This window comes from Ctenopharyngodon idella, chromosome 16 (assembly GCF_019924925.1).
Source record: "Ctenopharyngodon idella isolate HZGC_01 chromosome 16, HZGC01, whole genome shotgun sequence".
Taxonomy (NCBI): Eukaryota; Metazoa; Chordata; class Actinopteri; order Cypriniformes; family Xenocyprididae; genus Ctenopharyngodon; species Ctenopharyngodon idella.
This window is the reverse complement of record NC_067235.1, coordinates 2,640,251-2,653,751: the sequence shown is the minus strand read 5'-3', so window position 1 is coordinate 2,653,751 and position 13,501 is coordinate 2,640,251. Positions and strand designations below refer to the sequence as shown.

At 36.3% G+C, this 13,501-nt stretch overlaps 1 protein-coding gene across 1 annotated transcript in view; it reads left to right on the top strand.

Annotated features, from left to right (window-relative positions):
- Positions 1-13,501, top strand: part of grik3 (glutamate ionotropic receptor kainate type subunit 3) — a 168,597-nt gene that overhangs the window by 92,742 nt on the left and 62,354 nt on the right. The window contains exons 6-8 of the mRNA XM_051866063.1: positions 501-671; positions 5,961-6,104; positions 10,798-10,905. Coding sequence (XP_051722023.1) covers positions 501-671; positions 5,961-6,104; positions 10,798-10,905 — 423 coding nt within the window. The remainder of the gene's footprint in view (positions 1-500; positions 672-5,960; positions 6,105-10,797; positions 10,906-13,501) is intronic.

Genomic DNA, 13,501 nt, shown 5'->3' with positions numbered 1-13,501 from the left:
TTCAGAGTATTTCATCCCACGTCATTGCTTTGAGAATGTGAAATTCGGATCCTTTTTTGAAGAATCCACACTGTTAAAAATCATTGAATGCCCAGACATAGTGATACATTTCAGTGTCAGGTCGGCATTCAGAGCGGTATGAAGTGTTTACGGTTCAATTCGCTGGATGAGAGCAATGAAGACAGGATTACAGAGGAAATAACTGTTTCAATCAGCTATTGTGCGAATGACTCCTGGCTCACTGTCTATGATATCATACATGCTGGCAAAGAGGTGTACGTCCCTACTATGCTTCATCTGGCTGTACCCAGGCGGCCTGGAAAGCATGGTATTATCCTTAATCTCTTTTATTTTTGCTCTGTCTATCTTCTTTTTACCCCCCTCTCTATCTCCTGCTTTTATTAAGGGACAAAGAGACAAGAAGCCTCTCACCCTGCAACAATGAAGCTCGATTCAGGACGGTTAAATGAGATCTTTTCTCTCTCTTGCTCTTCCTCTAGGACCTCATGGCCATAAACCTGGAGCCGTACCGCTTCTGTGGCGTCAATATGACCGGCTTCCGCATCCTAAACGTGGACAATCCTCAGGTTGCCTCTATTGTGGAGAAATGGTCCCTTGAGAGGCAGATTCCCCCAAAACCAGACTCCGGTCTCCTGGAAGGGATCATGACGGTATGCTTCCATTTTCTCCCTGAATGTCACCGCCAGCTACCCACAAAATAAATGCCAAATTAAACAATGACACAAAAGCTTTGAATAGGTTCCACTTTTACTGTATCCAATCGAATCCGTAGCCATAGTTATTCAGTTAATCCAAAGTCTTAAAAAAATAACCTTTATAGGAGCTATTTCTTCCTTAATATATTCCAAGACTGTGAACTGTTTCAGATGGATTAGGTGTCCGTAATAATAATAATTACCATGTTTAAGAGCAATGTGGATACAATATCTACTTTTTGGCTAGGTAATAGAATCCTTTAGATTGCAGCAGTTCAGATTTAATAATCCCAAATGTATGCCTTATACGCTGCCATTGTTGAATACCTTTATATAATAAAGACTGGTTTCAATTGTATGGCTTTTGTGATTATCTATTAATCTATTTCACAGTAGTTCAAACACTCCTACGCCTTTCTGTGGAATTCCTGATTATTTTGATGTAGAGTACTGTTATTATAGAAAAAGAAATGCTTTCAGTGCCACCATTTCATTGCTAAATGGATTTGTGTTTCAAATATACATATATACTGACTATCAAGATTGCTTTATTCCTTTTGTGCAAGGTTGAAAACCCTGTAATATGCACCTTAGGTGGTACTATTGCATCTGTAAAACAGCTAACAAGACTGATGTGAGGCATATATTTCCTGCCCACATCCATCTGTGTGTCAAATGTTTGAATACAGTCCATTGAAACAACTAAATTTGTCCACAGTTTAGCCAGTCCAGCTATTGACTGAAAAAGCTTCTCCGTGTGGTCTAATGTTCCCAACACTCTCTTGATACCAACAGCTGTCATATCACAAGGACTTTTTTGCCTAGTTACAAGAAGCCAATGGCGAGGTCGATACAAAGGACATCTGAATAAATGCCCATCCTTCCTGCAGACAAGCTCAGAGCAGCTCACATTGCCTGAACAATGTACACACTTCAAGCCCTCATCCCTCCAGGAGATTGTTACAGTAGGGTGTGTTAGAGGCCGGGCAAGTGGATGGTGTACCATTTATTTACTTGCTTGTTATTCATTGTCCAAAGTCTTTGCAGGAAGAATGAGTCCAGTGTATGCTGGCGCTGTTGCTTTATGGCTAGTGACAGTAGCTGAGCTGAAAATATAATATTGTTGAATATATTTTGGTTCTTGCTTGGGTCATGAGAGGCAGTAGACAAACATTATTGTGTTTTTCTTGTGCATTTGATTTCCAGAAGGTATATGTCCATTCCTGCTCCTGAAGGGGGAAACGTCCTGCAGAGTTTATCTCCAACTTGCCCTAACACACCTGCCTGGAAGTTTCTAGTATGCCTTGATTGCCTAGTTCAGGTATGTTTTAATTGGGGTTGGAGCCAAACTCTGCAGGACAGTGACTTTCCAGGAGCAGAATTGGACACCCCTGGTACATCCAGAGTAGGGATGGCGAACTTCAGTCCTTCAACTCCAACCCTGATACAAACTCACCTGTCTGTAGCTTTATAGTAATTCTGAAGATCTTGACTAGCTTATTCAGGTGTGTCCTGATGTAGAGGGAATATTTTAAGAGTATGAAAAGAGCCCGAAGAGGGTTGGAGTGCAGACACATTTTTGCTTCAAGCCACAGTAGATGTTAAAGTTCTTTGATGAGCTGAGCTTGGGGGATCAAAAGCCTTGGTCCGATTGGTGAGGTACAAAGTTTTATGCTGCTCCCAGCATTTCTCCTGGAGTTGGTGAAGATATATCTTATCCATCTTTCAAAGTGGGAAATAAAACTTTTTAGACAGCCATGTAGGGGAATACATTGTAAACTGTTTTGGACCAATTGAACCTAAAGCAGGGATGTTCATTTCCGGTCTGGAGGGAAGCTGTCCTGCATAATTTAGCTCCATCCCTAATCAAACACACCTGCCTGTGATATTCAAGTAATCCTGAAGACTTTGGTTTGATTTTTCAGTTTTGTTTTTATTAAGACGGAGCATAACAGTAAGATTGGAATTGCCCATCCCTGTCCTAAAGTATGGTTCTGAGTAGAGGTCTTCCCATTTCTCCATCTGCTTGACTTTGTTAGGAATCAAGGTAGAGGATGTATATGGCCTTTTCATTCTGTTTAGAGAGGTTTTGAGGAATGTTTTGACAGTGTCTTGAGCATACAGCAGACTAGAAATGAGTGTTATGGAAATAGAAGAACAGATTTAAGGAAGCTGTGTTTGACAATCCTTATGCTTACCCATAGACTGCAGTAGATTGAGTGCGCCTCAATGAGAACTTGGTTGGATTTAGCTCAGAAGCATGACTTGTTCATGCAGAGGTTGTGGAAAGAGATTGACTCCAGTCACAGTGGTTACAGATGCTAAAATGGCCAGAGGACTATAATCTCCTGTTGTTGTCTTGTGCTGTACTTCCTCGATGGACTCTGCAGATAGATTCCCTTATCTTTGTCCATCAAAGTCAGGGCTTCGGACTAACACGATAGCACTGATTTGGTAGCATCGGTGGAGGGGACAGAAACTAATAATGATCACTATATTGCTGTTGTATTTCACAAATGAGTATAGCTATTAATGTTATATTACATTATGTATTTCATGGAATTGGACTGCTTTGTATTTGCTCATTAAAATTTACAACTGTTCTTCCATAGTTTCATACATTTGGAGATCATGGTAATCACAGGTAAAACTATGCAGGGCTCCTCACAATCACAGTAAAAAATAACTGTTTTCTAGAAAACTATGGTATTTGTTATGAACAACATAAGCATAACAACATCATTAGTATAAATATAAATGTAAAAAACTGTCACAGATCGAGTAGCGCTGTTTCGTTCCACTTTTGGAGTGTTTACCGTTTGATGAAACATGAACAAAACTTAGTCACGCTAACATGAAGAAAGGTCGCAAAATGCGACCATTTAGAACCTTGATGCTACATTGTGACTCCCATGTGTAATCAAACACAGCAAAACAAGTGAGTGTTAAAATGTTATTTACACAATATTAGCAATAAATTGAATTCTAATTTTACAGCACAAAGTTAGAAACAATGAGTTGTCAAACACGTACTGTTCTTCTTTAAATATTAGACCAATTCTAGCTATCAGTTAAAGGCAATGGTGGAAAGAGTACAAAAAAATTGTACCTAACTGAAAGTATTGCTACTTATAGAAATAATACTTATAGAAGTACTGAAGTACTGAAGTAGAAATACTGAAAAATAATATGACTCAATATGACTCAAGTAAGAGTAAATAAGTAGTTTGCTGAAAAACTACTCAAGTTATGTTACAAAGTGCTTTAGCATTATTTTTCTATTTTTAGCCAAAATGAGGAGATGTAATTTCTGTTTCATTCATACTGGAAGCCAGAGCCCTCGCGCAGAAAGTCCAAAAGTGAGATTCATACAAGTATTAAACTTATGACGCTCCAGGAAATCCCTTATATGGACATCAGATGTCTCTACAGCTGAATAACATGCAGATAGAGACGTTTTGACTGATGAAACATGAAGACAATAAACATGATAGAGATGATATATCTGTGTTCTTCAAGCCATCTCGAGTATTTTCATAAGAATGATGTTTATCTATAATGTAACAATAATCAACATAGCCTGCAGAATTTTATAAAATAATATATTTTCTGTCTCACTATGTGTTAAGAAGCAACATGGGCACAGAAGTTATTTCAAACACGACTGATGTGTATATACAGTGATTTTGGAGCAAAAAAAATGATATTAATCTCATAAATTGTCATCTTTGACACTATGCTAAGCAAACATGCTAGCTATCCCTTTTGCCAAGAGTGATTGTTTTATGACTAAGTTTGAAAAGTAAGTCCACGTAAGATCATTTGAATGTTTTGGTAACACTTTACAGTAAGGTTCATTAGTTAACATGAACTAATAATGAACTGCACTTCTACAGCAGTTATTAATCTTTTTTAATGTTAATTTCAGCATTTACTAATACATTAATAAAATCTTGTTAACATTAGTTAACGTACTGTGAACTAACATGAACAAACAATGAACAACTGTATTTCATTAACTAATGTTAACGAAGATTAGTAAATACAGTAACAAATGTATTGCTCATGGTTAGTTCATGTTAGTTAATACATTAACTAATGTTTAACTAACGAACCTTATTGTAAAGTGTTACCAATGTTGTTAAAAAGATCAAAAACAACGAAGGGTAAGTGAGAGGTCCGATCAAAGAAATGAGGGATTAAAACAGTGTGAATAGAAAAGTGCCAGTAAAAAAATAAAGTGGGTACGGGTTATGTTAAATAAACTTAGTTTAACTGTATTGTTAAAGAGGACAAGCTTTACCATTCAACTGAACTGTGAGTATGCCTTTTAAAAACTGACATTTTTCTTGCTCCATCTATGCAATAATGGCGTCCTTGTATAAGCCGAGTTTTCTATTTGCTTAAACTGCTCAGTGTTCTGGTAATATCAATGGTATGACCCATTTAAAATCAGAATATGAGCATAGCTCACATTCAATAAAATATTGAAACGTTAGCGATACTGATTCAAAATGCGAGTGCCAGTGATTGAATGTGAAAGTGTGGTTTGAACACCCCACCCCTGAGCGGTTTTGATTGGTTTTTCACCCGAGTCAGACCTGTCTGTTATTGGCTAAAGCGCAGGGCTTTACCGCAGTAGTTTGAAAAGTGCCTGTCAAATGCAAATGCCAGCTTGCCATGTCAAAGTACTTTGTACTTTTGGTGAAAAATAAATGTAGCGATGTTGAATACTTTATTTTTATTCAACTCAAGTAAAAGTAAAAGTACCACATTTTAATTATTCAAAATAATTTTTTCAAAATGTACTTAAGTACTGTAACAAAAGTATTTCTAATTAGTTACTCTCCACCTCTGGTTAAATAACAATGAATGCATGCACAATAATGCACTTATTTAAATTTTCTCATTTGTAAATAAAGCGATAAACTTACTTGTTACCATATTTGCACACCCTTATGCGCTATCAAAACAATACGTATAAACCAGTTGGGCAGACAACAACATAAAATGTTGCTTGCTTTTTTCCCCCACGTCAAAAAACAACAATGTTTTTCTCACACACAGTGTCTCCTAGCATCAGACATGAATCAAAGGTCTTCTTACATTTTGATTCAGTTGTGCTAATGGTCCTGAGCAGTGGCCCAGTTTGCTGTTTGACAGGGTTGTCAACTGGTCAGGTCTTGCACTCCTCCTGCTTGTCAGATCCTTTCAGCTGACATATCGCCCCCCTGTTTATTCCAGACAGATGCTGCTCTGACGTACGACGCTGTCCACATCGTGTCGGTCTCGTACCAGCATGCACCGCAGATGACTGTCAACTCATTGCAGTGTCATCGTCACAAACCCTGGAGGTTCGGAGGACGCTTCATGAGTTTCATTAAAGAGGTAATGACAATTGCTCATGGCACTGCTGTCAGAAACACTTCTGCTCTCCAGAGACAAGATAAGATATATATGATATTGTTTAAATAACATGGTATTAGTTTCTCTGCTGAACACTTGTCATTGATGCCTGTTTAAGCCCATTTTAAGTGGTTATCATTTTATTTTTGATTTTAAACTGCATTTATTGTATATGCTAGCCCTAAAAAGCGATGGCCACCATATACCAGCACACTTTTTTTATCAATGATTAATCCAATAAGCCCAGTGAAGCCACGGTTTACAGTGATTTTAGAAGAGTTGTTTTTAGGCTCGACATGGAGCGGAGTGGCTAAACCCCCTTAGCTGTTCTAAAAACACTGTAAACCACGGATTATTGATTTTATAAAACATTTAATACACATTCCTGATAAGGTTTCATAAAATAAACACACAGCAACTACAATTTAATAATTCATTATTATTATTATATTGATAAATAATAATTCTTCCACCAAGCAATGTAGTTCTTCAGCAATGTTTAGCAGAATGGTTGTCAAGAAACACACAGACGCAGTGGTTCAGGTGTGTGTTTATAGAGTATTTTACAACGGCTTTAAACACGGCTCAGCCAATCATCAAGGACAAAACTATCTGTTTTATAATACAATTTTTTCAATGGAATATTTAAATGTACACTGTAATTAATATTTTAATCTCCAGTGCTTGACTCTTTCCCAGCCATTGATGGAATTTTCCGGCAATTTGTGTTTTACGCTAGGGGGCGCTGTTACGCATCTTCTGAAAAAGTACAGAATCTCCGGCAATAGAAGCTTACGCACATACAAACTAACACAATCAATATTCAGCAGCATATAAATCAAAACTGCCTAACGTTACTGAATGAAATGTCGACTCAGGAAGAGGAAATGACTGTGAAGCTTTGGAGCTGTTGATGGACTCGATCTACATGATCTATGTTTCTGATCTGGATGACAAGAGCACACTTTTACAAGAGCACAATTTTCTCAATTTTTTTTATTCAAAATGCAACATGTCCTCCAACCAGTATGCCCATATAGGTCGTTTGTCACTTCCCTAAAAAACGACCCATAGGAGCATTTACCAAAACAGGACACTTTCATTTTAATGCATTGTACCCTTTTATCTGCGTCATATTTTGGGTTTCGCGTAGCTCAACTGGTAGAGCATTGCAATAATATAACAATATGAAATCATGTGATCATGTGATCGTGGGTTCGATCCCAGGGAAAGTGTATATGCACTATAAATCACTAAGGGTAGCTTTAGGGTTGGGGTAGGTGTAGTCGTTAATAAAAAAAAATGAGTTTTGCTAAATGGAAATAGGACAAATGGTGGGTAAGGGACCGTGTAAAAAGTCCACATATTGCATTTAAATGAACACGCATTTTGATTGGTAACGACTGTCATGCGTCATTTTATGACGACAGACGTAACACGACACTGTCACTATTTTTACGCCAGTTAGAGGGCGCATGACTTTAAAACGTAAATATAGGTCATAAGGTGCTTGAAAAAACGACCTATAGGGTCGTTTTTTGGAGGACAGTCTCGCAAAATGTTGATTTTTCTTTTTTCTTTTTTTATGAAACATACCCACATTTAAGTGTTGTAATACATATACAGTGTTTATAATAAGTATACAGTAATAAATACTCACAAATCATTTGCAAACTATTAGTTTACAGTTATATTATAGTTTATGTATTGTAGCCTCTAAATTGTTAATATACTAATAGGCTAAATCCTGAGTTCTTTATTAACTGTCACTGTAATTTAGAAATTGTTTAATTAGATCAGTAACACTTTATAATAAGTATACAGTAATAAAGTACTTACAAATCATTAAGAAACTATTAGTTTGTAGTTAATTCATAGTTAATATATTGTAGTCTGTATTGTTAATATATTAATAGGCTATATACAAATAGTGAGGTCTTCATTCATTGTCACTGTAATTAATTAATAATTCAAATAATAATAATTATTATTGTTTAATTAGCTCGTAGTAAATGAATTGTTAATTGGTTATTAGGAGTAAATAGTTTTTACTTTAGATTAGGTCACGGCAAATGGGAAAATGTCATTAATTAAGTGCTTTAAACCTTATTAGACATTAATTGCATTCATATTCAGTGTTACATGTTAAATGTGTAAAATGTTTACAAATACCTTAAACACACAATTTTTTAAGGAACACTTGATACAAATGCAGTTAATGTCTAATGATGGTTGGTTTAAAGCACATAATGATGACATTTTCGCCCCCCATTTTCCCATTTCGACATTTTCCCTATTTCCATGACCTAATCTAACTATTTACAGTTAATAAGTTGTTAACAAAGCATAAAAACATTATCTAACTCTTTACTATGAGCTAATTAAACAATAATTTGGTTAATTACAGTGACAATTAATGAAGAACTCACTGTTTGTATATAGCCTATTAATATAGTAATAATGTAGAGACTACAATATATTAACTATGAATTAAGTATAGTTTGCAAATGATTTGTAAGCTCTTGATTACTGTATACTTATTATAAAGTGTTACTGAAAAGTGCACCTGTGCCATCTTTCTGTAAAAATAAATAAATAAATGATCCTCATTCTCATGTATTTTTAATCGGAGACATTCCCATACATCTAAATGTGTCCAAATACCTTTACTAATTAGTCATTAGTAAACACTCTTACTGCTGATAAATACTGCATCATTATTCAGAGGCGATCTTTTTCTTTAACAGTGGATCTTACCTGATAAACAATCACCATTCACCATCCATTTTAATTGCCTCATTGAAGTGCAGTAGATAAGTGGATTTCAGCGAGTTGGTTCTGTTCTCGCCCTGCACTACTAAACTCACAGTGTCCCACTTTCTCATCACCATGTGTTTCGCACGCGAATGTGCTCGTCATAATCAGCTCTTATTTCAGCTCACAAGAGAGACTTTGATTGGGACTCATAATAGGCAGATTAGAGTTGTTGAACACAGCTCTGTGGAGCGCCGTGTACGAGAGAAGAGCAAAATGAGGGCTGTGGAGTTGGCGTGGAGAGCTTCGTCTCTCTTTGGCATAGAGGAGAACACATGTTCCAGTGAAATGTCCTCGCTCCTGAACGAGAACGGAGGTGTTTAATTTGGAAGAGGTTATGGAGAGGGCTGCGGATCAGTGTGTGTTGTTTGGGGGCGGAGTTCTAAGCTTTAGGGACGAGAGAGGAATGGAGAGGAGGAGTTGCAATGTAATTTTTTTTCAGAGTCTCTAGAGATTGTTGCAAGTGAGATGGTCGTTAATTAGGACGAGGTCTTGGGGGAAGATGTGTCTGAGGCGCTGGGATGTAAAATGTAATTAAAAAGGAAATAGAAGCTTTGTGTGTGTGTGTGTGTGTGTGTGTGTGTGTGTGTGTGTGTTTGTGTGCACACTCGCAAGTATATGTACCATACTTGGACAAAAACTGGCTTCTTTTCAATACATTCAGTTCATGAGTGTGAATTTGAATGGATTTGGACACACACCGCAGGATGCTGAAATGGAAATGAATTAAAATGGCAGGAGGAGGAATGTACTGAATTGCAATTCAGCAGTCACACAACAGACGATTTTCATTAGTCCAGCAAAACATAAATTAGGCTACATCATTCATTTTGATTAATTTTTCCTATTTCCTCCCTAATATGTAGAATACATTTTCGTCAGCTGGTTTCTCTAAAGCAGCTTCAGTGCTGTCAAAATATTTAACACGCCACAATATCACAAAATATCAATCCCGTTCGGTAACACATGGTTTCTTAAATGTATAATGCATTATAAAGGTATAAATAATGTACATTATAATGCATGATATCTTTTCATAAATAATTTTAACCAGAGTTAAAATGCACTATAATACTTGCAGATTCCTTGTTCCATCTGAAATTGGTTGTTTTAATGCATTATACGTTCTAAAGGTGTAACAATGAATAGATAAGTGTTATAATGTATTATAACTGTGGTTACAACTATTCATGAGATCATACAATGCATTATAAGGCGGATTATTAATGCATTCAAATTCTTTTATAATGCATTATATATAAAGGCTTTAAAGGATTAGTTCACTTCAGAAATAAAATTTCCTGATAATTTACTCACCTCCATGTCATCCAAGATGTTTTTCTTTCTTCAGTCGAAAAGAAATGAAGGTTTTTGAGGAAAACATTCCAGGATTTTTCTCCATATAGTGGACTTCACTGGGGTTCAACGGGTTGAAAGTCCAAATGTCAGTTTCAGTGCAGCTTCAAAGAGCTCTACACAATCCCAGACGAGGAATAAGGGTCTTATCTGAAACCATCGGCCATTTTCTAAAAAATAAAAATTATATACTTTTTAACCACAAATGCTCGTCTTGCACTGCTCTGTGATGTGCCACACATTATGTAATCACGTTGGAAGGAGATATATATATATATGTGTGTTTTAATAAATGTACAGATATGTTGTATACATGTGTATACATAGGTTACATTGAGAAACTAAAAATTCAATTTGTAATTGTTAATACATGCATCCTTTTGTTGATTTCAATTAAATTCAAATTGGGGAATTGAATTGGCAATTGAAATGGCAAATAAATTGTGAATGGTGCAGAACCCTGGTGTGTTTTAATTGTTGAAAATCTCTGTCTGTTGCTTTGAAGTCTCACTGGGACGGTCTGACGGGACGGCTGTGCTTCAACAGAACTACGGGTCTGCGCACCGACTTTGATCTTGACATTGTGAGTCTCAAGGAGGATGGCCTTCAAAAGGTAAACCACCACACAAACACACAACAGCCGTCTCAAATCAGACACAACACAACTCGCCAAACACAGCGCATATATGATAATACAACCTGGTCTCATAGTTAGGTATTAATACGTAACTTTCAAAGACAAAACATACATTTTTGTACGTTTGGATAGGTGCTGAAACATACAATATGGACATATTGGAAGCATTTAAACGTAGCATTATTACGTTTTTACAGCGAAAAACGTAAAATATTTACGAATCTTTCACATCATAAAGATGTATAATTTCCCTTTTGTCGTTTTGTAGATAAATATAAGATCCCTAAACCCCACCCCAAACCTAAACATACTCATTTTATACAGAATATTAAAAGAATAAAACATAATGGACAGAAATGTGTAGGAAAATGACAATTTTAGTAACAATATAGCATTAAAACAATATTTTGAGCTGCTAATCTTACATCTGCCCCTAAACCTACACATAACCATTTCTTAAAACTCCGTACTGTTGCAAATAAAAGAATAACTAAATGTCAAAAGTGGTACCAGAAGTAGTTCAAATGATGATGAGTTGCAGTCACAGTCCTCTCTGGCGGTAATAGTTTCTTTATGTGGTTCAGAACAGAATTTAACTTATTAATCCAGGAAAATATGAATCCAGCTTCTCTCCTTGAAGGCGTGCACTCATTTCTGAAACGGCATGTCGCAATCTGTGACGAAGCAGGTGAGAAAGCCAATGAGCGTTCGATATCAGTGCCGTAAACCATGCAGTAAAGCTTCTCGAGGGTGGCGCTACTTTGAATCATAACGAGCGCGGGCTTTGACTGTGACGGTCGCTTTTGCTGAGAATGAAGATGAAGATTGATGGATAAAGGGCTGAATTTGGATCTGTTCCTTACAAACATATGGATTCTAAAGATTTGGAGTACAGCGAACAAATAAAATGGATGTGATTTGTGAATTTATGTTGTGCTTTGGAGTATCTTATGGTTGTATTGTCAGTCGCTGCATAGGCGAAAACGCCTTCTGTGTCGCACAGCAAACAAACTAAATATTACAAAATGGTTAAACAATTACAGAAATTTTATTTATTTTAAGGCTTCAAAGTGTAGTCTTGTTTAACATTATGTAATCCTCCGAAACTAGTCACGAACAGAAATGTTATTTCATATTAAGTAGATGAATAAACTGCATTCAAAACATGGATTGATATGACAATTGAATACAACAGAATAAAAACATTAATGCCACGATTTTTATATTAATACATGGGAATTCATACACATCCACACTTGAATATGTAAATAATTTACGTTTTATTGCTGTCAATACGTAAGTATTTTATGCTTTAGTGCTATAAATACGTCAGTATTCTACGTTTTTGTGTGTAAATGTATGTGTGGTAGAACCACACTTTACGTAAAAAAAATACACACATATTCTCATGAGATCACGTTGAATAATAACGCTTTTGCTATGTCTTTATGCTTTTTTGCACAGCAGGAAGGATAAAATGATCAAAAGTTGTTTTCTTCTGCTAATGCTTGTCTGTTAAACAATGTGTAATAAGTCACTTTTGATTTGCATAGTCGATTATGCCAGAACCTTTCATGCAGCCAAAGAACAGAGATGCGTCATTGCAAAGGATTGTTACTCCCCTCAAATAACCTTCTGATCTCGCAGTCTAGTGCACTGAAACCTCATGTACCTTGTCTCATTTGGTCACCATTGCTGTGCAAATAAAGAGCAATTTGTGTCTTACGTTTAATTTACCTCCTAACAAGGAAGCAAATGAGGTGTTTAAACATAAGCATAAGTTAGTGGATCATAAAGCAAATTGGATTAGTGTACAAAGTACTGTTAATTACAAGCCTCCGTTAATGACCAGCTGAAGTTACACATAGCATGCTTTTGTGCAGTAATGAGTAAATATGGCTGCACTCACTTCTGTGAAAAGAAGTGCGAGATAAACACTAATATTTTGTTTTTATTAGTCAATGAATTTTCATTTACAAGTTTGACTCTCACACTGTGGACACAAATTTCGGCAATGTGTGTTTGTGTAAACACTGTTAGAGAAGGCAAAAAACAGACTAAACTGCACCAAACACCTCCACAAAATCTGTATCATTATGCAACAATTCCCGCTCTAATTCAGTAGCACATGCAAAAAATTGTAAAACCCATAATTCTGTGGGGAAACGTGCAATTCCCAGTAACAGGCACACATTTAACTCTTAGAGCTGTTGTAGGAGTAGATGCTCAGAACAAAAAAGTACATGAACTTGCATTTCAGATTTGAATAAGAATAAAAAAATCTGTATTCATTTTGAGGAGGCCAAGAAAGTCTCCAGGCGGCGATGTGAATAAATAATTGTGCCTTCCCCTGATAATCACTTTTAATGAATTGAGTTAATTGCAGTCAATTTGCAATAATGAAACATCACCCCATAAAGAGATTTAGCATATCATGTGAATTGTGCATCACTCTGAATTTGAATCAGTCATATGCATATGTTAGGATTTGCATCAGGTGTCATCGGGTGTTTGTTGCACCTGCGTAGCTCTGAGATTTGCCGCTCTTGGGCTTCATGAATATGTTGGTGCA